Genomic DNA, 24,232 nt, shown 5'->3' with positions numbered 1-24,232 from the left:
TCTGTACTTAGTCTGGCTTTGTGGTCCTTTATTGATTAAAGAAAGAAACATGGGGCCAGTTTCTGGAGGCAACAACCCAGCAACTACTGCTACATAGCAGAGGACCTGGACTGTCCCCAAAGCCAGTGTGGTCCTTGGAGCAGGATCATCAGCCTCTCCCCGTGAGCTTGTTAGAAATGCAGAGTTTCCGATCCCACCCAGAGCTACTGAATCAGAATCTAGATTGCAACCAAGATCCTGGGTGTCTGGTTTACATGTAACACTCTGAGGATCTCTTCAGCTCCACACTGGGCACTTAGGCTACGCACTTGATATGTTTCCATAGAGAACCTGCCTGGTTCTCTTCATGTGACGTGAGGAAATTCACCCTCACCCTAGAACCCTAGCTTCTTAATGCAAGATAGGTCCACGTGCCAAGTCAGGTCCATGGTTTGGGGTGGCAGGAGGCAGTCATGGGGAACAAAATGAAGCTTAAAGGGAAAGAAAGCACCAACCCAGAATTAAATATGAAAATCACCAAAAGTCTTTAAATGGCCATGACCAGGCTATAAGAAAGTTGTATTGTGCACTCAAGCACATTCCTACTCCATAAAGCAAGCAAACCCCCACATGATGGCTTAACTTCCAGAGACTCTTAGGACTGTATAACACTCCTCCTTGCTCATGCCACTGCCTTAGGTATCTAACCCATGATTTCAACAGATCCTGTCATTCAACAAGGACACCTAGATGAAATCTTATCTAATAATAATGGTAATAATAATAGTAGTAATAGTAGCAACTCATTTCATCATAAATGGGGTGAAACGGAGAAAATGGGTCTTAAGAAGAAATAGATTTTAGAATAAAATAACACTTATACATACAAGATAGAGTCAAAGACCCACCAGGTCAAGACCGCTCTGTCCACCATCTGCAGTAGTTCTTACCTGTGTAAATGAATCTTCCAGGTGTCCCTTTGCAGAACTGTTTGGATTTGTAGGACAAGGTGACCTCTACAACACCAGGGATATGCCGAGGAGGAGTCTGCACACGGATGGCATGAGGAGTAATCAACTAGTGGGAGACATTTGGGGGGAGAAAAACATTGTCATTGCAATATGTAAAGGACTCATTTCATAGCTTTCTTATCGGTTCTCAATAAACATAGCCTTCAAACACATAATTAACCTGTCCATGTTTAAATAAAATCATGATGGAACCTGTATAAAAGACACTGACAACAATATTTACAAGTGCTCTGAGAACAGTCATAACAACTTTATCTGAGTTTTCCTACATGGCAGGCACTCTGCTTCCTGGTTTGAAAAGTGAACCTGGTCTAATGAAATGATTTATCTACTACAGGATATCCTTTGGAAAAATCTCTGCTTTTGAGGCAGACACCCAAATCAGCACTGAGCTCTGCCACACCTCTCCAGAAGCTGGTGGGCCTGGTGTTTGAACTGAGCCCTTCAACATATGCAAAAACACAGAGGTAGGAAATCTATGGTCAAGGCGCTCTGATGAGCTGCAGAGCTCATGTAGGAAATGCCCTGAAGACCATTTGGTGCATTAAGAGGAACAATCAAAGAGCTTTAAAGGGGAAACCCAAGAAGCTCTCTCCCTGGAACAGTTGAGAGGTCTGGCAAGACTAAGAACTGTCCATAAAAGGGAGCTGGAAGCTGAGGAGGGGCCGGAGGATGATCAGTGGTCCATTATGCAGTGTCACATGCACAGGGAGAAAGTTCAATTCTGAACCCTGTTGGCAGTCATAGCACACTGCAAAGCAGAATTTGCTTTTTAGTACTCTTATCATTGTTTATATAACTAAAATGTTATTAATGGCCATAAAACTGGCATTATCTGCTTCTTTGAAAACTTCAGCCCTGGTAGTTGACCTCTGATGGTGCTGGACTCTGTGTGCTCTCTCTCTGGTGTGTGCAACTGCCCGTTCCTTGACTGATTTCAGATTTGTTTAGCTCAGGGCTGCAGTACTGAGTTGGTATGTAACGGGTGATCATTTGTACTAAATCATGTTTGTGCTGTTCTTATAACTTAGAAAGGGCTTTGGTTTCAACATGCAAATTTAAATATTTTGTCCAGAGCATCACAGACAACTCCATGAGAAGCACAAATGCCAGCCCCTGAGTCCTACCTAGGTAAACAGTCCCAGCACAAAGTCCTGGCAAAAAGAATGTAAGAAAGTTGCTCCTGCTAAAATCCACAAATGATTTCTATCAAATGCTCTTTCTTGAAACATAAAGGTCATCTACACAGAAATCACTTTAAGTTAGTAATTAGAAATGCCTATCATCTCCCATAGAATGTGTGCACCCTTATTTGCTGGAAACACACAAAAGATTCTTCAGGAATACCATACTTGTGTGGAACCGCTGGAGACTGAGTTCTCAATGGCTACGCATTTTTGTATGGCTAAGGGTTTACCCATAAAAGCACAAAAAATATTTATTTAAGATTATGACCTTTTCATACTGAAATTCTTCCAAAATGCATTATATGTTTTCTAAAATAAGCAAAGTATATATAATTTAATTTAGCCTTAATATAAATCAAGACTTTCATTTGAAATACCCCTTGCTATATCTTACTTCTTTTTATCTTAGATCGGTGTATCTTCTATAATACAGAAAAGGCCTAAGTGACCATGAGGCATGAGGGGCTATTTTCCCCCGCAATAAATGGCCCTAGATACTTATGAGTTTTAAAATATTTCTATTTTGTTCATTTTCTTTGTCTTTTTTCCTCCTAGTGTCCTTTGCACCTTCTGTACTTCTCTTCTAATCTTTAAGGATTGAAAACAGGAAATCTAGTTTATTATTGTATAGAAAATAAGTGAAGGAAGGAAGCTCTGAGGGGCAGGAAAAGATGATCTTCCAAATCCAATGTGTGTTTAATCTCAACTGATCGGACAGTGTTCTTGCAATGTTGGGATTAACACTAGTTGAGTACCAGGATAGGAGGTTACCCACTATGTCATCAAAGGTTTTACTTCCAAGCACTAATTTGGTCAGGTCAATTGTGTGTATTCTTATCTGCTTTTTTCAGATATGAAAACAGAATCATAAATTGTTAAACTGCTTGCACAAAATCACCCTCGTAAGAGCAAAAAGTGACCCTGATAACAGTTCAGAAAATGATAGGGAGTAATTCTTCCTATCTAATCATAAAGAAGAAATATTCATATTTATATCTTTAAGCATTTTAAAGCTAGCATCAAACTCAAAACTTTCAGATCCAACACTATATGTATATGTGTTGCTTTTAAATTCACATGCTATTCATTTTCATTTTCTACCTGGTCCCTGGTTGTGCCTTTGATGGTGGAAGTTGCCATATAGTCACGTTCCAAATAAGTGGCATGCTTCTATTCTAAAAGTTACTTGGACTGTAGAGTAACATTAAATCACAATGATATTTAGAACTTTCAGACAGTTAGAGAATATTTCACCTACCCTCCCTTTTCTCAGGGGAAATACATTTTAAAAGATGGAAAGATATCAGTAAATAGATAATGGAGACATCTTTTAAAGTATAAGGACCTATGAGTTGATACAATAAGGAACAAAATTGATTTAGAAAATTTATAAAATTTACAAACTGATTAGATATGACTGCAAAGAAACTACTTAAGAGAGTAAGGGGTCGGCATAAAGGAAATTGAAACAAATTTTCATTTGCAATTTCATTTTCCATTTTCATCAATCACTCTAACTAAAGCAGAAATTCACTCTTGAAATAACTGTCCTTTGCAAATAAGGTAGAAAATGAATCATCATTAGAGAATGAACTTGTTGATGTTTTCCTTGCTGTAGATGTTAGTCTGGGAACAGGCTCTCACACTGACACATGATATTGATGGCATTCAGAAGGAAAAAATTGTATCTAACCACTATCAATTAGATAGCAGAGAGGTTTACTTATTTACAAGAGGAGAGGTTTATTTATTAATCACTCAAAGAGTTACAAATTTATTGCAGGAAGGAATGCTAGTAACCATTTAAAACTAATGCTCTCATTTTAATAGCCAAAGACACAAAAGTCCAAAAAAGCCTAGAGCTTCAAAAATTGACCCAACATCTTAGGGAAAAGATAGGGTCTAGATTTGGAAGTCTAGTACCCAAAACCCACCCCAAACCCCTCCCCCATCTCAAGACAAATTTCCCTCATTCTAATCGGGCTGAACTAAAGGCATCCCCTCTAACTTACAGAAGGAAGAAGGGTTCTAGTATAAGTCTAAATTTTTCAAACTTTCATCATTGGAATACCACTTTAAAAGTTTCACAATTTCTATAAACAACCCATCAGTTCAGTTCAGTGCAGTGCAGTTCAGTCGCTCAGTCGTGTCCAACTCTTTGCGACCCCATGAACCACAACACGCCAGGCCTCCCTGTCCATCATCAACTTCTGGACTTCACTCAAACCCATGTCCATTGAGTCGGTGGTGCCATCCAGCCATCTCATTCTCTGTCGTCCCCTTCTCCTCCTGCCCCCAATCCCTCCCAGCATCAGAGTCTTTTCCAGTGAGTCAGCTCGTACCCATACAATTATGTACTTACAATTTTTAATTGGTTAACTTTTTGTTTTGTTGTTGTTCAGTCACTCAGTTGTGTCCAAGTCTTTGTGAACTTTTTGTTTCAAATAACTTATTTTAGAAGGACACTATATTACTATTGCAACTGGTTATGGTAATCTTAAAGTTAATATGATGTTGTTAAATTCTAGTTAGATAATGTTGACAACCTGAATGGGTTTATTGAAAAGGGAGTTGAGCTAGTGTTAGAATACAGACTTGTTTGCTCCAACTGAGACTTTCTCCCTTAACATAAATCAGAAGGATTAAAGGAGAAATAAAAGGAGAATCACTTTCTCATGATGATTCAGTTCTATTTAATGTCTGTGTCAAATCCAAAATGGTCTCCTGAACAACAAGGGGTACATGCCCCACACTTTGGGAAATTCTAAGTGATTCGAGAACAGACTCACTCTCTTGGCTTAACTTCCTTAAACCACAAAACGAACAATTTGAGTTAGAAATAAATATACTTCTGAAACCCTGTAGCATCTGATATTACTTTCTTCCTTTTTGGAAGTCTACACTTTCTTCACTTCTGTGACACTACTTATAAGACCTAAGCCTCAGAGAGTATCTGATGGTTTACCAACGCACTTTCACATTCACTATCTTTTTAAAGCCCATCCTTATGGGATATGTATTCCAGATGAGCAAAAATTGAGAGTCAGGCAAATTAACTAATGTTATTTGGAAACAGCAGGAAGAAAATCAGCCTCTTATGCCTGTAAATAAGTGTTTTCCAGAGCTCCTCTCTTATTCATTGATTCCCGATCTCTTCCTGTGCCAACTATTTCCTTCTGCCGACTTGTTAATTGTAGACATTTCCCAAGTCTTGTTCTAGATTTTTTTTCTCTTTCATTTGCCTAACAATTCTTGAATTCACTCATTGGCTCAACCACGTTAGCTAAACTGACTTCCAAGTCTACGCCTGTGGCTTTGAGCTCTTTGGCCAAACACCATATTTTTATCAGCAACAGAGTAACAGAATCTCCCCTTATGTATCTTACTGCCACTTCAATCTCAACAGGATGCAAGATCATTTATCATCTTACCACGTATAACTGTACTTCCTGATCCTGTGATCGAACCTTTGAATCACCCAAAATAGAAACCTTGGGATTATCTTTTTTTCTCTCTTCAAATTTTCTTTTAGTCATGTTGACTCTACCTTCTACTGAATTTCACTGGCTCCCTGCCTTTCTCCTTTATCCTGTTTAGGCTGTCACCATCTCTTACTCAGATGATTGCAATGTTACAAATGCCTTCTAAAATGGCCTTTCTCCACTTCTACTTTCTCAACCAGAATCGTCCTCTTCAAACCACCCTCATGCCATGCCCTGACTCAAACCCTCACCTGATCCTTCATGTATGGTATGCAGTCCAGACTCCTTAGCATGGTAGCCAAGTGCTCCAAGGCTTGAAAGCTGACTGCCCTTGCGAGTCATCCTTCCCACTCTGCCCTTCCACACTCTGGAGAGAAGGCCACGTGGATATATGAAAATAGCCTACCATTTTTGCCTTGTTCATGCCATTCCTTGCCTAAACATTCCCCTACTGCTATTTCTCTTGTTCCCTAATATCCTGAAGAGATGTTCTCTCTAAGTTTCACCTGATCCTAAGAGTCACAGTTACTCACTCCTTTGTAAAAATTTATATAATTATGAAACGCATACTCGAGAACTTAGCATCCTATTTTACCTTGTGCTATAAAGATTTTCTTACACATCTTTTTCTCATTAGACAATCCTTGAGGTCAGCAACAGGGTCTAATTCATGTCCATACCTCTAAAGTATTTAACTTAATGCCTCATACACAGGGTATTTCCAAAATATTTCTGACATAAATTCTTGTATAAATTAGGCCAGAATTCTACTAGATGTTTGACTGCATTAAGCTAAGTAATAAGAGTCCACCCTCTATCCATAATATAGGATCTCCTATCTTTTCTCCTTGGAAGAAAAGCTATGACCAACCTAGACAGCATATTAAAAAGAAGAGACTTTACTTTGCTAACAAAGGTCCGTATAGTTAAAGCTATGTTTTTTCTAGTAGTCATGCATGGATGTGAGAACTGGACCTTAATAAAGAAGGCTGAATGCCAAAGAATTGATGCTTTTGAGCTGTGGTGTTGGAGAAGACTCTTGAGAGTCCCTTGGACAGCAAGGAGATCAAACCAGTCAATCCTAAAGGAAATCAGTCCTGGGTATTCATTGGAAGGACTGATGCTGAAGCTCCAATACTTTGGCCACCTAATGCGAAGAGCTGACTCACTGGAAAAGACCCTGATGCTGGGAAAGACCAAAGGCACAAGGAGAAGGGGACGACACAGGACGAGATGGTTGGATGGCACCACCAATTCAATGGACATGAGTGAGCAAGCTCCAGGAGATGGTGAAGGACAGGGAAGCCTGGTTGCAAGGTCCATGGGGTTGCAAACAGTTGCAAACACGACTGAGAGGCTGAATGACAATAACTGTTCATAAGAGCCCACCATTCTTAACCTGATAATATTTAACCCTCATCCCAAGTTGCTCTTAAAATTATCTAGCTGGCCCAGCACTCAGATCCCTGCATGAGACCACTGCTCAGATATCATCTAAGAGGTAAAAAAGATGTCTAAAGGTCTGTGACTCACTCCAGTGAGAACAGATACAGTGAAAGCAAGAAAAAATGTTTAAGCAACATAAAAAGGTATTACAATTTAAGCAATACAAAAGAGGGCCACAGAAGATCACCTCTCCAACAGCAGCATTTATCTCTAGACTGATGGCGTTAATGTGACACAACTTCTCTCTCCCCATTCTTCCTCCTACGCGTGTGCACATGTGTGTTTGTGTGTGTGAGTATACATGTGCTTGCACAGGAAATAGTAGCCATATACACAATTCTAGAACAAATAAATTCACATATTTATAGGTATTAAATATGAGAAAAATCTTACTAAAATCGAAAGTAGAATACTATCAGTTTGTGCAATATGTATCACATGTGACTTAAATAAGGATTAGATATATATTTGCATTGAAGAAAGGCTAAAAGGAAGATCATCAGGGTCAAGAAAAGTTACAAGATGGTAAAGTTATAGGTTACTATATTTCCTTCTGCATACTTCCCTGAATTCTCAAGCTTCTTGACCACAAGAATGCATTAATATCATAATTAGAAGAAATCATTTTTAAGTGTGATGTTACAATGAAAGAAACACACATGGTTTCCGCAAAGCCCCAGTAGAGGCTGCTGGCACACCAAGGACCTACCGGCAAACAGTAATTATACTCTCTCTGAGCTACCTATATGAGCATTTTCTCTTCTTATCAGAACACAGGAGCAGAAGAGTCCTGAGTGGTCACCAGGTGAGGCATGCTTCTGGGTGCAAAGTGAAGCTTCTGTGGCCATGAGAGATAAGACACAGACATGGAGGGGGTGGGTGGGGCCTGCCCTTGATCAAAATGGGAAACAGGAGAGAAGAAATGCCTCTGTCCGTGGATGGACAGAGCATCATGGAAATGCACAGAGGTGGAAGCAAAACCCCCAAGAGGCAGTCTGCAAAGTCTGGAGTCCAGACGAGGGACATGGGAGAGGATAATTCTCCGTGCAGTTTTTATATGTCTCAAAAGTATGACCCACATGGTGGGTGAATGAGAGAACCAGTATTTTAAAATATGAATGGAAACATATTGGAGAATTCTGGGGGAAAGCGGCAAGTCTTGGGAATCCCTTTCTTCTCTGAGAGCCGGTAGCACTTACTATCTGTACTCCTCTGTGTGCTAAGTCGCTTCAGTCATGTCTGACTCTGCACAACCCCATGGACGGTAGCCCGCCAGGCTCTTCTGTCCGTGGGAATCTCCAGGCAAGAATACTGGAGTGGATTGCCATGCCCTTCTCCAAGGGATCTTACTGACCTAGGGATTAAACCCACGTCTCATTATTGTCTCCTGAACTGGCAGGTAGGTTCTTTACCACTAGTGCCACCTAGGAAGCCCCTTATCCCTCTAGCTCACATTGAATGGATGGTGATAATGAGCTTGATGGTGACTTTAGGAGCAATGACTTTTCACTGTCTTCTAACTATATGCCAAGCTATCTGAGAAGCTAACTATGTGAGAAGCTCTTTCAGTGATTTTTGCTCTGTCATATTAAGGGTAAGCATGGGTATTAGCTGGTTCACACATATGAAAAATGAATTTCAGCAAAGTTAAGAAAAATGATCAAGAAACTGATATGAAGCATCAAGTCTGCCTGTCTGGTGACCACCATCGTACAACTGTCCCTCCTTCCTGCTATTTACTGTTTTTCTATAATTCCTGGTACTTGTACTTTTCATCCCACTTCCACTGTTGACAGGATGGAATGGGTCCCCAGTCTCTCCTACATCTAAAAAAGTTCTGGGAACATAGTAGGTCCTCAAAATATGCTTTCTCATTGGTGAGAAGCTGGCTGGGAATTATTTCCCACCAAAACAAAAAGCAATTCCAAGATAAGCATTCATGCATGTTTTCCAACCAATGGAACTATATGAAATAAATGTAATTTGAAGTTCCAAGCCACAAGACAAAAAAATAACTGGGATTACTAGAAAGCACACCAGTGATTTTTCCTTATTATGCCTTGGACTTAATATTTTAGCCTTAATCATTTTCAACACTAAAAAGTTAAAAGGAAAAAAATAACCCTCCAAAACAAGCAAAGCCTTAAAGAGAAGGGGTAAAGGGAAGAAAAGGTTTCTTCTCTAGAACAATGATGACTAGAAACAGCCTAAAGTAGGCACTGATGGAGTAGTTTTTAGGTATCACCCATCCAAGAGTCTGGGTTCTAAGGGACACTGGCCCATTCATCCACTGTCACCCTCTGTGCCTCAGTTTACCATCTTATCCTGCATGTTTTCTGTTCTGCTGGAGTACTACTGATAATAATGTTAAATATGTTTTGTGTTGGGTAGAGCTTCTCCAGGGACCCTAAAGCACTTTCCAGATTAATTTTTTAATTTATATATTAATAATTCTCACAGCATTCTCCCTCCTCCTCAGCCAGGGTAATAATATCTATCTCTTTTGAGACAGGGAGGGGGTGTTGAGTGATGGACATAAAACAGGCACTTAAATAAGGAAACTATAACATGAAAGCATAATTAAAACTTCCAAACCAAATCGACTAAGGATTTTTAAAGAGACACCACAGTATTGGTGACCATACAAGCAAACTTATTGTCCTTCCACTCTGGGGTGTTCATTTTTCGGTAGTTAAACATGGTGTTTAAAAAAACATTGTTTTCTGGAGTTCTTAAAGAAAGTTGAAATATGATCAGCATGTATGCTTGGGGACTGTGCTGGCTGAACCTACATATTTTATCTCTATTTCCCCGAAGTGGATACAACATAAATCAAGGGATGCCAGTTCTTCTCCCAAGTTTCTCAGTGTATTCTGGTTTGTTCCCTAATCAGGGTTCCTTGGGTTTCGTAAGACAGATTTTTTCATTCCCAAGAATTGCCTGTCTCAAAGGCAGTATACGATTTCTCAGGGAACGTGAGAGAAAGCCCGTGGAAGCATTTACTGTTTCACAAACATTCTGGTTTCCTTTTGTCCCTTCAAGAAAATAACTAAACCAATGTTTAGCAAAATATGTTGGGTCACATGAATTCCCAAAGATAAACTTTACGTATGAATGTCAGAGGAGACTTTGGAAACTAAAGTCTCAGAAACTGAGTTAAATAGGGGATTTAAAATCTAGCTTTTGAACAGTCAGCAGTATCTCCTAACGCTATCTAAAATTTCTCTCATATCGGTATCGACACAGACACAGATACACAGAGACGAGACAGAGCTCTGTTTTCCAACTGACTGTCTGCATCTCCCAATGAGAATACAAGCCCCATAGGATATGAACTTGGTCCTTCTTGTTTTCACGACTCTGTTTCCAGTTTTAAGAGGGCCTGGGAAACTAGCAGACATTCAATGAATACTTGTTGAAGACTGAACGAGTACATACTGTGACACCGTTAACTGCCACTAATAATTAGGGTAAAGATTTAATAACATCCCTTATGCATCCGCCAAAAAGATATCATCAATACTACTCCATTCAAAAAAATTTTTTCTACTGAAGAAAAAAAAATTTTTTTAACTTTGCTCCCACAGACTTCCTGGCAGCCTCATTAAATATTCACAAAAATATACTGCCCAGTTCTTCTGACCAAGAAACTAACCAGGTCCTAAATCAATGCAGTTAATTGTACAAAACAAAACAGCAATAAGATCATCTTTCAAAATAACAGATCGAGGAGAAAAAGGCTAAAATAAATACATTATACTTGAACTACCTTTGGTTTTTGTGGGTTGATTGATTTATTTATTTTTCGGTAATTTATTTTTTAAATAAACTTTCTCCAGCTCTCTTCCCAGGATGTAAATCTTGTGCCAATTGGGCCCCATTAAAGACTGGATCCCGTCCTGACCATCTGGGAGCTGGAAAAGCGCTGGTGAGTTTCTGAGGTCCAGAGTATTCCAGACAGAGCGGACTGGACACCAGTAACTCCAGCCCCTGTGGTTTGAAAGTGTACAATGGGCTCTTTCTCGAGGCTTGTTTTTCTACATTCAGTCAAGAAGGAACATCATTCCCTAGTTGCGCCTGGCTTAGGGTCCTGGGTTGCTGCTTTCTTTGTTTGCAAATTAAAATATAAAAGAAAAAGGAAGGCCAGATACATTTTTGGAAGGGGCTGAGTGTTTGTCATCAAAGTTGGCTATTTGCAGGGCACAATCTCACCTGCAAAGATTTAGGAATTAGGAACAAAAAACACAAGAACCAAAAGGTAGAGTAGCAAGCTGTGACTTCATCTTTCACCAAAAAGTCTTTCAGGTTCTTGCGGAGCTCTAAGAAAAGGATATCAAAGCTGTAAAACACTAAAGAGTAACTCAATCTAATGTTCTCGGGTGGTATAGTTCCTGTCTGCATCCCATTTACAGTGATCCTTGCACATATATTCAGTAATTCTCAATTTAACACGTGCCTCCAGGAAGTGAGCTCTGCGGAAAACCGAAGCCACCCTCCTTAAACACTGTGCTTTCACTGAAATCTTTCGAGGACACGTTACACACGTCTTGCTGTTTCAGACAGGATACTGAATATAACTGCCATCACTTTCTTCATTACTCAGGGCCACTGTCATTATAAACAGTCATTAATGTGCAGTACAGTAATATAGTTCTGCATCTGCTTTTTAGGTTTTCCTTTCCTGCCCTTGACATTAAGCTGTCACTTCTGTTGTCAAGAAGCCTTCTTCTAACAACCCGCCTATACTTTGCTCCTTCTAATTTGCTATGTCCTGGGAAAACAGATAACATAGTTTGTTTAAAATTCCTCTTCTGGTTACCTCAAAGTCTGTTATTTTATTTATCTTTCTTTCTTGTTGTTTTTTGCTCACTTCTGGTTTCATGCTGAATTTTGAAGAGTTGCAATGACTACAACAATCTTCTCTGGGTCAACGGGGTTACACTACATTCTTTTTATATGGTTAAAAGATAACTCTAGAGTCAAATGGATTTTGGTTCAAGACCAGGTTTTGCAAATTACCATCTGTGAGATCTTCTGAAAGTCATTCAACCTCTCTGGATTCAGTGTCATTGTCTGGGAAGGGGGAGGGGCTAGCTATCTAGTGTTGCTGTTGTTTAATCACTTAGTCATGTCTCTTTTGTGGCCCCAGGGACTGTAGCCCACCAGTTTCCCCTGTCCATGGATTTCCCAGGCAAGGATACTGAAGTGGGTTGCCATTTTCTTCCCCAGGGGATCTTCCCAACCTAGGGATCGAACTGGCATCTCCTGCAAGTCTCCTACATTTATTACAGGGTTAATTGACTTAACACCTATAAAGAGTTTAGGTGAAGGCCTCACATTATCCATCACTTAAAAAGTGTTAGTTTTATTACTACTTAATCCTCACCATAACCAACAGATTTACACTAAGGTATTTATGTGCATCCTTATTGCACAATAAATATACCTAAATATAAACTACCTAATTATGCCTGTATTAACAAAATCTAAACTGTAATCTATCTGGTACTGACACTATGATGCAGCATTGAATATAACAGTTGCTAAAAAACAGCACTTGTCTGCTTGAATGAATGAATGACCAAAAGAAAGTAGAAGTAGTGTCATTTAACACTATTTGGTATAAATTAATGCCTCTAACATGCAAGACTCTGTGCTAGACACTGTAGGGGACACTAAGCTGAATTCAGCATAGATCCTGCCTTCAAGGCAGAGAGCAGCCTCTTAAGTCAGAATAATTAAGGCAGGAAGTGATAAGGAACATAAGATGGTATAGATAAGTACATTAGGAATTTAGAAAGAAGAGAAAATATTTTATATCTAGAGTTGTGAGGGAAGATTTCACGGACCAAAAAAAAAAAAAAATGGTTTTGGGGGATCTTAAAGGGCAGAAGTATCTGGGCACAGAAAAGAGGGAAAGGCATTGTGGAAGGAGGAAAGGGATAAACAAGAGCACAGAGGAGGGAAATTAATGCAGGCATAAAATCACTCATTGTGATTGGAGCAGAAGTTAAGATGAATGGTGGGTTAGGATGCAGAGAAGAAAGGCCAAAGCGTTACACGGCTGTGCTTGAATCCCAAACGACGGCATCTTGGATTTAGGAAATAGGAAACCAGTAAGGCTGCATCAGGAGGAAGATTCCAGCTCAGATCATCAGGGAGCCATTCCAGCAGTAAGCACTGAGCACGTGGATGAAATGAGCACAGCGCTATATAAATATTGATTTCCTTCACTTAAGTCACAAGACTACAGCCAGGCGTGAACTCTGTCCTTGATTCTTGTTAAAATTAGAAATGCATCACACTTTGGGTTTTTCCATTTTTAAGTTACATATGTGTACATTTTTAATGCACTGTAAACAAATAACCGAAAATGTCAACCTAAACGTGTTTTTAACTATCTCATAATTATCAACATAGATGATAGATTTAAAATGCCTTAGTCATTAAAAATAACCATACAGACTAGAACATTTTAAAGAATAAGTTGAGCATGTTTGTAACTATGTGACTATATTAAAAATACCATTAAACTATTTTTACATTGCTTTTAAATATGCTGACTCATTTAGAAATCATTTCCTATAAGATAAGTTGAACTTGAAAGGTATTCATCAGAGTCATACTCAAAGTTTGATATAAGTGATTCACACTGCTCTTTTTATTCTTAATGAATGAAGTGTAAAACTTGGCATTAAACATCTGCCTCCTAATAGATGATCAATAAGTATATGTGGAATATAGAGTTGGCAGCTTATATATTTAGGAAAATGTAGGCCTGTGCCTATTTTATTTAAAGCCTGTGCATTTAATAAACTTTGAATTAAACTTATACCTACAAGCTTCAATATTTTTAAAATAAATGACACAGCTGTTTACACTGTACCCTATTTATATTATAAATTTTTGAAAGAGATGATATTTGAGACAATGTCTTTTTCCACCTTTCTTTTCTTTTTGATTTTAGTGGAATTGTATCTCATATAAATGTGTTACACATAATAGTCATTGGAATGGTGATGTCATCATGTATAAAACTTGGGATGGTTTGGTAAATACAAGGAAGTCTGGTGGCGCAAGTGGTAAAGAACCCGCCGGCCAATGCAGGAGACGCAAGAGACACAGGTTCAGTTGCTGGGTTCAGAAGAGACCCTGGAGAAGGGCATGACAACCCACTCCAGTACTCTTGCCTGGAGAATCCCATGGACAGAAGAGCCTGATGAGCTACAGTCCACTGGGTCGCCAAGAGTCAGATGTGACTGAAGCAACTTAGCACATGCACACATACTAAAAAAAAAAAAAAACTAGGGAAATGTCATGAGAAACCTTGGTAGAAAAGAAAATTGAATGGGGAGTGTGGTTGGAGTCTGGAGAACTGGGCTAAAGCCCTGCCACCAAGTAGCTAAAGTATTCCCAGGGCAAGTCACTGCACCAGCAAGCTCCAGAACCTCTTTTGCCTCACTTTCAAAATAAGAGCTGCATCTAACAACTGGAAGACTCCTCAAAGTCCTCAAAATTTTGTGACTCTGCATGTGGTTCAGTAAAAATCAAGACCAGATAATAGTGGGAACTTATAGTGGGAACAAGTATGAGTTGAACTTATAGCGGGAACAAGTATGAGTTGTAGTCATTCATTCTTTGATGTCAAAGAAGAGAAAATACCATTTATTTTTATTTACAACCCTCCCTCTGACCTATGTGCACAAATGAGAATGGAAAGTAGATATACACACTGCTATATGTAAAACACATAGCTAGTGGGAAGCTTCTGTGTAGCACAGGAAGCTCAGCTGGGTGCTCTGTGATGACTTAGAGAGGCGGAATGGGAGGGAGGCTCAACAGGGAGACGATGTATGTATACTTATAGCTGATTCACGCTGTTGTACAGCAGAAACTAACACAACATTGCAAAGCAATTATACTCCAATTAAAAAATAAATAATGAAAATAATTTAAATTAAAAGAGAGCAGATATGGAAAGAAAGGAAGACAGAAAATAAAAACTGTATTTAAAATCTTATTTTCAAACTTTTGCATTCAAGCAGCAAAATTTCTTCTCAGCCCCACAAGCTTCCATTTACATAACTACAATCATCCAGAGGTCCCTCCTGTAGTGGCTTCTTTTGCCTTTTCCCTGTCTCTGGGAATGCAGTTGAAGAAGATATCTATCTGGATGAAAAAGAAAATGTACGGCCCTTGGATGAGGCTAATCAGTTCATACAGTGATGTAACTCTGACTTCTCCCATCTGAGATAAACGGTCCTGGCAATCTTTAAATATAGCTGTCCTACAAAATCACATGGCATCTAATGCCAAGTGTACATGGACTAAAACCAGCTGCAAAATATGAGTGAATTTCTGTTCAGAGCCTTGCAACATTAAACAAGAATGGCTCCAAACATTGTTAGTCTAATCTGAATAATACTCTGCAAATATTTCAGATTTTCTTATATGTGCTCCAGCCCAATCACTTCAACTGGGTTACATGACTTTACTTCATTAACATGAAATCCACACGGACTTCAGCCATTGTTAACATATGTTCCTATTAGGTGATTCCGGGGGAGGGGAGGGTTCTGTGGTCACAAGAAACACCTGGAGTAACAGGCAAATTTGGCCTTGGAGTACAGAATGAAGCAGGGCAAAAGCTAATAGAGTTTTGCCAAGAGAATGCACTGGTCATAGCAAACACCCTCTTCCAACAACACAAGAGAAGACTCTACACATGGATATTGCCAGATGGCCAACACCGAAATCAGACTGATTATATTCTTTGCAGCCAAAGATGGAGAAATTCTGTACAGTCAGAAAAAGCAAGACTGGGAGCTGACTGTGGCTCAGATCCTTATTGCCAAATTCAGACTTATATTGAAGAAAATAGGGAAAACCACTAGATCATTCAGGTATGACCTAAATCAAATTCCTTATGATTATACAGTGGAAGTGAGAAATAGATTTAAGGGACTAGATCTGATAGAGTACCTGATGAACTATGAATGGAGGTTCATGACATTGTACAGGAGACAGGGACCAAGACCATCCCCATGGAAAAGAAATGCAAAAAAGCAAAATGGCTGTCTGAGGAGGCCTTACAAATAGCTGTGAAAAGAAGAGAAGCGAAAAGCAAAAGAGAACAGGAAAGATATAAGCATCTGAATGCAGAGTTTCAAAGAATAGCAAGGAGAGATAAGAAAGCCTTCCTCAGTGGTCAATGCAAAGAAATAGACGAAAACAACAGAATGGGAAAGACTAGAGATCTCTTCAAGAAAATTAGAGATACCAAGGGAACATTTCATGCAAAGATGGGCTCGATAAAGGACAGAAATGGTATGGACCTAACAGAAGCAGAAGATATTAAGAAGAGATGGCAAGAATACACAGAAGAACTGTACAAAAAAGATCTTCACAACCCAGATAATCATGATGGTGTGATCACTTACCTAGATGCAAACATCCTGGAATGTGAAGTCAAGTGAGCCTTAGGAAGCAACACTACGAACAAAGCTAGTGGAGGTGATAGAATTCCAGTTGAGCTATTTCAAATCCTGAAAGATGATGCTGTGAAAGTGCTGCACTCAATATGCCAGCAAATTTGGAAAACTCAGCAGTGGCCACAGGACTGGAAAAGGTCAGTTTTCATTCCAATCCCAAAGAAAGGCAACGCCAAAGAATGCTCAAACTACTGCACAATTGCACTCATCGCACATGCTAGTAAAGTAATGCTCAAAATTCTCCAAGCCAGGCTTCAGCAATACGTGAACCCTGAACTTCCAGATGTTCAAGCTGGTTTTAGAAAAGGCAGAGGAGCCAGAGATCAAATAGCCAACATCCGCTGGATCATCGAAAAAGCAAGAGAGTTCCAGAAAAACATCTATTTCTGCTTTATTGACTATGCCAAAGCTTTTGACTGTATGGATCACAATAAACTGTGAAAAATTCTGAAAGAGATGGGAATACCAGACCACCTGACCTGCCTCTTGAGAAACCTGTATGCAGGTCAGGAAGCAACAGTTAGAACTGGGCACAGAAAAACAGACTTGTTCCAAATAGGAAAAGGAGTACGTCAAGGCTGTATATTGTCACCCTGCTTATTTGACTTATATGCAGAGGACATCATGAGAAACCCTGGGCTGGAAGAAGCACAGGCTGGAATCAAGATTTCCAGGAGAAATATCAATAACCTCAGATATGCAGATGACACCACCCTTATGGCAGAAAGTGAAGAAGAACTAAAGAGCCTCTTGATGAAAGTGAAAGAGGAGAGTGAAAAAGTTGGCTTAAAGTTCAACATTCATAAAACTAAGATCATGGCATCCGGTCCCATCACTTCATTGAAAATAGATGGGGACTGAAAGTCAGTGGCTGACTTTATTTTGGGGGGCTCCGAAATCACTGCAGATGGTGATTGCAGCTATAAAATTAAAAGATGCTTATTCCTTGGAAGGAAAGTTATGACCAACCTAGAAAGCATAATAAAAGGCAGAGACTTTACTTTGCCAACCAAGGTCTGTCTAGTCAAGGCTATGGCTTTTCCAGTGGTCATGTATGGATGTGAGAGTTGGACTATAAAGAAAGTTGAGTGCCGAAGAATTGATGCTTTTGAACTGTGGTGTTGCAGAAGACTCTTGACAGTCCTTTGGACTGCAAGGAGATCCAACCAGTTCATCCTAAAGAAGATCAGTCCTGCATGTTCATTAGAAGGGCTGATGTTGAAGCTGAAACTCCAATACTTTGGCCATCTGATGCAAAGAGCTGACTCATTGGAAAAGACCCTGATGCTGGGCAAGATTGAAGGCAGGAGGAGAAGGGGACGACAGAGGATGAGATGGTTGGATGGCATCACTATCAATGGACATGAGTTTGCGTAAACTCTGGGAGTTGGTGATGGACAGGGAGGCCTGGCATGCTGTGGTCCATGGGGTCGCAAAGAGTCAGACACAACTGAGCAACTGAACTGAACTTGGTCACAAAGTTTGGGACATGCAGCATACTATGTTTTAGATAGTCAAATGCATGTAAGTACCTCAAAAGCTCTAAAACAAGATCAGCTGAATTTGTCTGACTCCACATTTCTCAAATTTGGGCTTCCCTGATAGCTCAGTTGGTAAGGAATCCTCCTGCAGTGCAGGAGACCCCAGTTTGATTCCTGGCTCGGGAAGATCCACTAGAGAAGAGATAGGATACCCACTCCAGTATTCTTGGGCTTCCCTTGTGGCTCAACTGGTAAAGAATCCGCCTGTAATGCAGGACCCCTGCGTTCGATCCCTAGGTTGTGAAGATCCCCAGGAGAAGGGAAAGGCTATGCACTCCAGTATTATGGCTGGGAGAATATCCTGGAGAATTCCAAGTCCATGGGGTCACAAAGAGTTGGACACAACTTTGCGACTGAACACCAAATAACTACCTTAAGCTGTATAAATTCTCTCAGATTTGTCAATGACTAATTAAAAGGACTCTGAGACCTCAGAGTCCACCACGGAGACCACCTGGACAGACTAGAAACCTGATTCGTTATTCAAGTAGAATAACTATACTATTCTCTCTGTCTTCTAGAACCTTGTTCAGAATTTTAAACCACAAATTTAACTCTGCATTACATAAATTTGGAACTCTCTAAGTTGCTGCATGAGAGCAAGCTGTCTTTCTAAATAAAACACCAGATCCCACAAAGCCTAACATTAATCATCCACAGTACGTATTCCAGTGTTAGATACCAGCAGGCAAGCCAACCACCTGTTGTTTAGAAGTTAGAAAGATATTAAAAAGTGAACAATTAGCTCTGCAAACCAGTAGCAGGAGCCCCTCCCTCCTCCTAATCACACAGTGATAGAAAAGCAAAACAATAAAATACATCTGTATTCAAGAAAAAACTGAACCCATCTCAGCACATATCAACCTTGTTGGCTTTTCTGGTTTTATATATAAAATACTACAAAGATTTTTTTTTAAGTCTTCTGGGGTAAAACGTGTTAAGGAGTACCAAAGTATCAGTAAAATAATTTGCTTTGTGAAAAGAGAGAAAAGAGAAAGGGCCAGAAGCAATAAGGAAGAGTAACAAAGATGGCATACCACATTCTCAAGAACACCATGCAGTTCACTCCAAACTTGGGAGTTCGCAGAAGGCAGCCCTGAGTTAGGAGCAGTAGGCTGCCACCTTTCTTCCAACCCTCAGGGGGCAATCAGTGAGCTAAACTGAACTACTCATTTGCAAAAGATTGGGCTGGTAGGGAATGGGCACAGATGAGGGTAAATTAAGCCAACCCTATTTTCTCTGGCTCTTTTTAAAATTCTTTAGCTAAAAATAGTCTTCAAATTATAGCATCAGCTGCTAATCTAAAATGTTATCTCCTTGTCCTGGCCCACCAGCCTGCTTCCTGAGTGCTGTGGGCTACAGAGTAAGGAAATGGAGGAGAGAGAAAAGTCTACTTAAAAGTACTAGATTTCAGAGGTGGCATAACCTCAAGACACAATGTGACCAGGGACAAAGACTTTGGATAGATCGGGGTCCTAGAGAAAAGGCCCAGACAGGTTAACTATCTTAAATATATAAGTAACTTAGTCACTTATATGGAATAAGCAAGAGGTTGTCTTCCACCTCTAACACAAAGCACACACTCTTCTAAAGGTAAACTCTTCCTATGTGTCAATGGCTCCACTCACAAATTTATACAACTAGAAAACGGAAGGATTGCTCTTACTTCTGATCCTCTACAAGACAAGTCTAGCTGACCTTGGGAGGTGATAGTGACTGTTAAGATGCTGTCCAGTATGAGGCATCAATGGCAAGTCCACTGATATGGTAAATGGACTGATATGGTAAAAAAAAAAAAAAAAAAAACCCTAGGGTAAACATTTTGGCATAAGCTAAATCATAGAGTTGGACCATAAGGAAGGCTGAGTATCCTTGAAGAATTGATGCTTTTGAACTGTGGTGCTGGAGAAGACTCTTGACAGTCCCTTGGACATCAAGGAAATCAAACCAGTCAATTCTAAAGGAAATCAACCCTGAATATTCATTGGAAGGACTGATGCTGAAGCACCCACACTTAGGCCACTTGATGCGAAGGACCAACTCACTGGAAAAGATCCTGATTCTGGGAAAATTGAGGGCAAGAGAAGGAGGCAACAGAGGACGGGATGGTTGAATGGCATCACTGACTCAATGGACATGAGTTTGAGCAAACTCTGGGATATAGTGAAGGACAGGGAAGCCTGGTGTGCTGTAGTTCATGTGGTCGCAGAGTCAGACACAACTTAGCGACTGAACAAATCGTGGACAGTTAAAGTGAGCTCAGGAGTTGGACTGTATGGATTCACATCCCATCTCCAGCACTTGATAACTGGACAGCTTATTTAACTTCCCCAAGTTCAATTTCCCCATCAATAAAATGAGAACATGCTATACACGTGAGCTGTCACCATGTTCACAAAGAGCCTTAGCAAACACTTGCATAGTACCCGGCAGGAACTAAGTGCTCAATGAATGTTAGCTAATACTAGTCCTACTCTACTTTCATAGATATCTTCTCTTAATATTCACAGTTATCAAGTTTTGATTCTACTCAGTAGAAGCCTGGAGACATGGCCCCAGTTTTTTGCCCCTACCAAAATAAAAGGCACATACTTTAATACTGATTGAAAAAGAGCCACAGTTACTACTACTGTACTGCTACTACTGTACCACTTGGATTACTGTGCATGTCTTTCTTCTCTTCTTTCTGTCCTTTGCTCTCAAAATTCCACCCACTTGCTCCCTCATTAACTTGGGCTTATATTTCCTTCGTAGAAACACGCATTGTGGTTCAAATCCCATCTCTAGCACTATCTGTCTGTGTGATGGTGGATAAGTTTCTGAACTGCTCTGACACTCAGTTTACTTAAATGTATCTAACATAAGGCTATAAAAAAGGACTGAATAAGATAATATTCATGAAGTGCTTATACATGAAAGTCATCAGTACATGTGAACCATTTCTCAATTTCTCATCAGTATACGGTAGATTGGGGGACTTGGAACAGTACCAGATTCTCTCCCTGCACTAAAAAAGGGAGACCATTATATCTGTCAAATAGCCTGTATGAAAATTTCCATTTGTAAATAGTTTAGCATATTTATAAAAAGTTCACCTCTCCAAGACTCATTTTTCTAAATGTCAGGACCATCACGATGATAACAGCCCAAATTAAAGTCCTCCATCCAGACACTCAACTGCTCATGCTGTAGGCAATTCATCTGCTAAAACCTGGCTTCCCAGGTGGCACAGTGGTAAAGAATCAGCCTGCAATCCAGGAGGTACAAGAGATGCAGGTCTGATCCTTGGGTTGGGAAGATCCCCTGGAGAAGGAAATGGCAATCCACTCCAGTATTCTTGTCTGGAGAATTCCATGGACAGAGAAGACTGGTGATGTGAAGAGTTGGATGGACTGAGCACAGCACATCTGCTAAAAGATTTCGGGACACTACATAGTGGGCTTTCACCAGGAAAGGGTCATAGCTGATTTATGACAGAGCCACAAATAAGAGCAGCTTGGGAGAAGGATGTGGGCAAAGAAAGTGAATGTAACCCCCACCCTCACCTCCCAACTGGACCCCCAGATCCACTGTAAAGGGCTTCCGGTATAAGCAAGGCAGGGATGGAGGAGGGAGGAGGGGACAAAGGTATTGCCTCAATGGATGTTCCTTTTCATGATGTGCATTGATCTGTTTATGGAAACAGATTCTTTAAAGCAATTTTGGGCTTCCCTTGTGGCTCAGCTGAAAAAGAATCCACCCGCAATGCGGGAGACCTGGGTCAGGAAGATCCCCTGGAGAAGGGAAAGGCTACCCACTCCAGTATTCTGGTCTAGAGAATTCCATGGATTGCATAGTCCATGGGATCACAAAGAGTCAGACACAACTGAGCAACTTCCACTTTCTTTCTTTTAAAGCAATTTAGATAAACCTAAGTTAGAATTTAACCTCCCTTTTCTGTTCCCAAAAGAGGAAAAGAAAGTAGGGGAACCAAGAGGAAACTGGGGGACCTGGACAAGGTGGAGGAACAAATGAATAATTTCCTGATGCACACCACATCCAATACGGTCCACCCGGCCTCAGACAGGCACAAGCTTGTAAAGAAAGCATCACACTAACCTCACTTACTCTCAGGGCCAAAAATACTACTGATTTGAACCCCCCACCTCTCAAGCTTCACTGTGGCTACTATGATCTGGATTTTAAAAGTTCATGTTCTATCTACTCTTCCCCTCTCACAAGGTCCAGGACAAGCAACAGAATGAGAGATAGGAAGGGATGAAGACACAGCCTACGGGACCCGGGAAAGGCTGTCCCCGTGAGCACCCCTGCCTCCAGCAGCAATGAAGACACCAACTTGCAAGCGACATACACCAAGTCCATGGAGCTTCTAATTTTACAACCCAGTGTTTACAACAAAAAAGGGGTGCAGCAGCCAGGGGAGTGCAGTTCACCTTCACGTGTGGCATGTTCCAACTTGGACAACAATCAGTTTGGTGGACCGGCAAGTTCAACTCTATGGGAGCCTTAATTCTCTGAGCAAGCACTTGCTGCCTGTCACCCATGTGGGAAATACAAATGCAGTGGCAGCATAGGCTGGCAAGGGGCTTGCCAGAGTGGGTTCTTGGCAGTGAGATATGTACACAGAAGGCTTAAAAGAAGGGCAGGCTCTGCTTTGGAGAGATAAATGTACTCAGCCAGCACAGTCTTAACTTTTTCCTTATCTCTGGGGCCCCTCTAAAGAGAAAACACAATACAAATATCTGGATGAGCTAAACAATGGTGTCACGGGAAAACAACCAGGAATGGAGACAGAAAACCCGAGTTACAGCTCCAGTTCTGCTACTGAGTCCTTTGTATGGCTACATACCTATCACTAACACTCCATGGGCTCTGGATGGCTGTTTTTGGGTTATGCAGTTAAATATATATAATTATCATATTATATAAAATATAATTATATTATTACATATTATATATGTATTATATATATTGTATATGTATAATATGTGTGTGTGTGTGTACATATATGTTGCTGTTTAGTCACTAAGTTGTGTCCAACTCTTTTACGATCCCATGGACTGTAACTTGCCAGGCTCCTCTGTCCATGGGATTTCCCAGGCAAGAATATACTGGAATGTGTTGCCATTTCCTCCTCTAGGGGAATCTTCCTGACCAACCCAGGGATCAAACTCACATCTCTCGCAAGTTTTCTCCATTGGGAGGCAGATTCTTTACACTGAGCCACCAGGGAAGCATATACATACATGCTTAGACTTTCTCTCTCTCTCTCACTATATATATATATATATATATTATATATATATATATAGTCTAAGCCTCAGTATCCTTATCAAGAAAAGATACATACTAAACAGTATTTACTTTGTGGTGTAAAGGGAAGATTAAGATGATCTATGTCAAGGGCTCAGCACAGTGCCTAGTGTATAGTAAGTCTCAACAAGGTTTAGTCATCCTTTGACCACTTGTAAAGTGTGTAAGATATTAAATGAGCTCAATGGTCTCTTGCAGCCCTAGAACTATTTTTATTCTAAACTTTGGAGAGATAAAAGAAAACAGGCTCTGGGCATGCTGGCTAAGAAATCAAGTTTCAGTATTTAGGAAGCAAAGGCAAGTTTGCCATGCCTTCCACAGAATGGTGATACTCATGTTTTGTAATTTGAGATAACATTGATTACTGCCAGGCAAGTCAACTGGCAAATTAAAATAATGATCACAATGCTTGGAAAGCACTGCAAAATTAGAGCATAGTTATTTTCATATGGTTGAAGATCCATATTGAGATGCTTGGGAGGTTATAAATTCCTAGGGCAGGAAAGAGCCCTGAGTTAGTCTAGGTTCCCCTGGCAAACCACTCACTCTTTGATGAAGAGTCATTGAGTAAGTCAAGAACCACCTACACCTAGATTATTACTGTCCCATGAATGGTGATCATTAAAGATGGATGTATATTTGTAGACTCCATCTGCAAGTGTTCACAAATTACTACCTTGTTACAGGGCTTTGCCTCTATCTATATTTGTGAATGTGTACCTCCTTTCCAAATCCCAATACACAATAGGACCTCTGCACCAC

The 24,232-nt window shown here is 40.2% G+C and overlaps 1 protein-coding gene across 7 annotated transcripts in view; it reads right to left on the bottom strand.

Annotated features, from left to right (window-relative positions):
- The window catches only part of EBF1 (EBF transcription factor 1), a 419,723-nt gene that overhangs the window by 81,568 nt on the left and 313,923 nt on the right, over nucleotides 1-24,232 (bottom strand). For all 7 annotated transcript variants that reach the window (XM_055429599.2, XM_088838533.1, XM_088838534.1 and 4 more), the window contains exon 10: nucleotides 930-1,056. In XM_055429599.2, coding sequence (XP_055285574.1) covers nucleotides 930-1,056 — 127 coding nt within the window. The remainder of the gene's footprint in view (nucleotides 1-929; nucleotides 1,057-24,232) is intronic.

The sequence above is a fragment of the Moschus berezovskii genome, chromosome 8, assembly GCF_049115385.1.
Source record: "Moschus berezovskii isolate FMDL1 chromosome 8, NW_MosBer_1.0, whole genome shotgun sequence".
NCBI classification, from domain to species: Eukaryota; Metazoa; Chordata; class Mammalia; order Artiodactyla; family Moschidae; genus Moschus; species Moschus berezovskii.
This window is presented reverse-complemented; position numbering and strand designations above follow the sequence as displayed.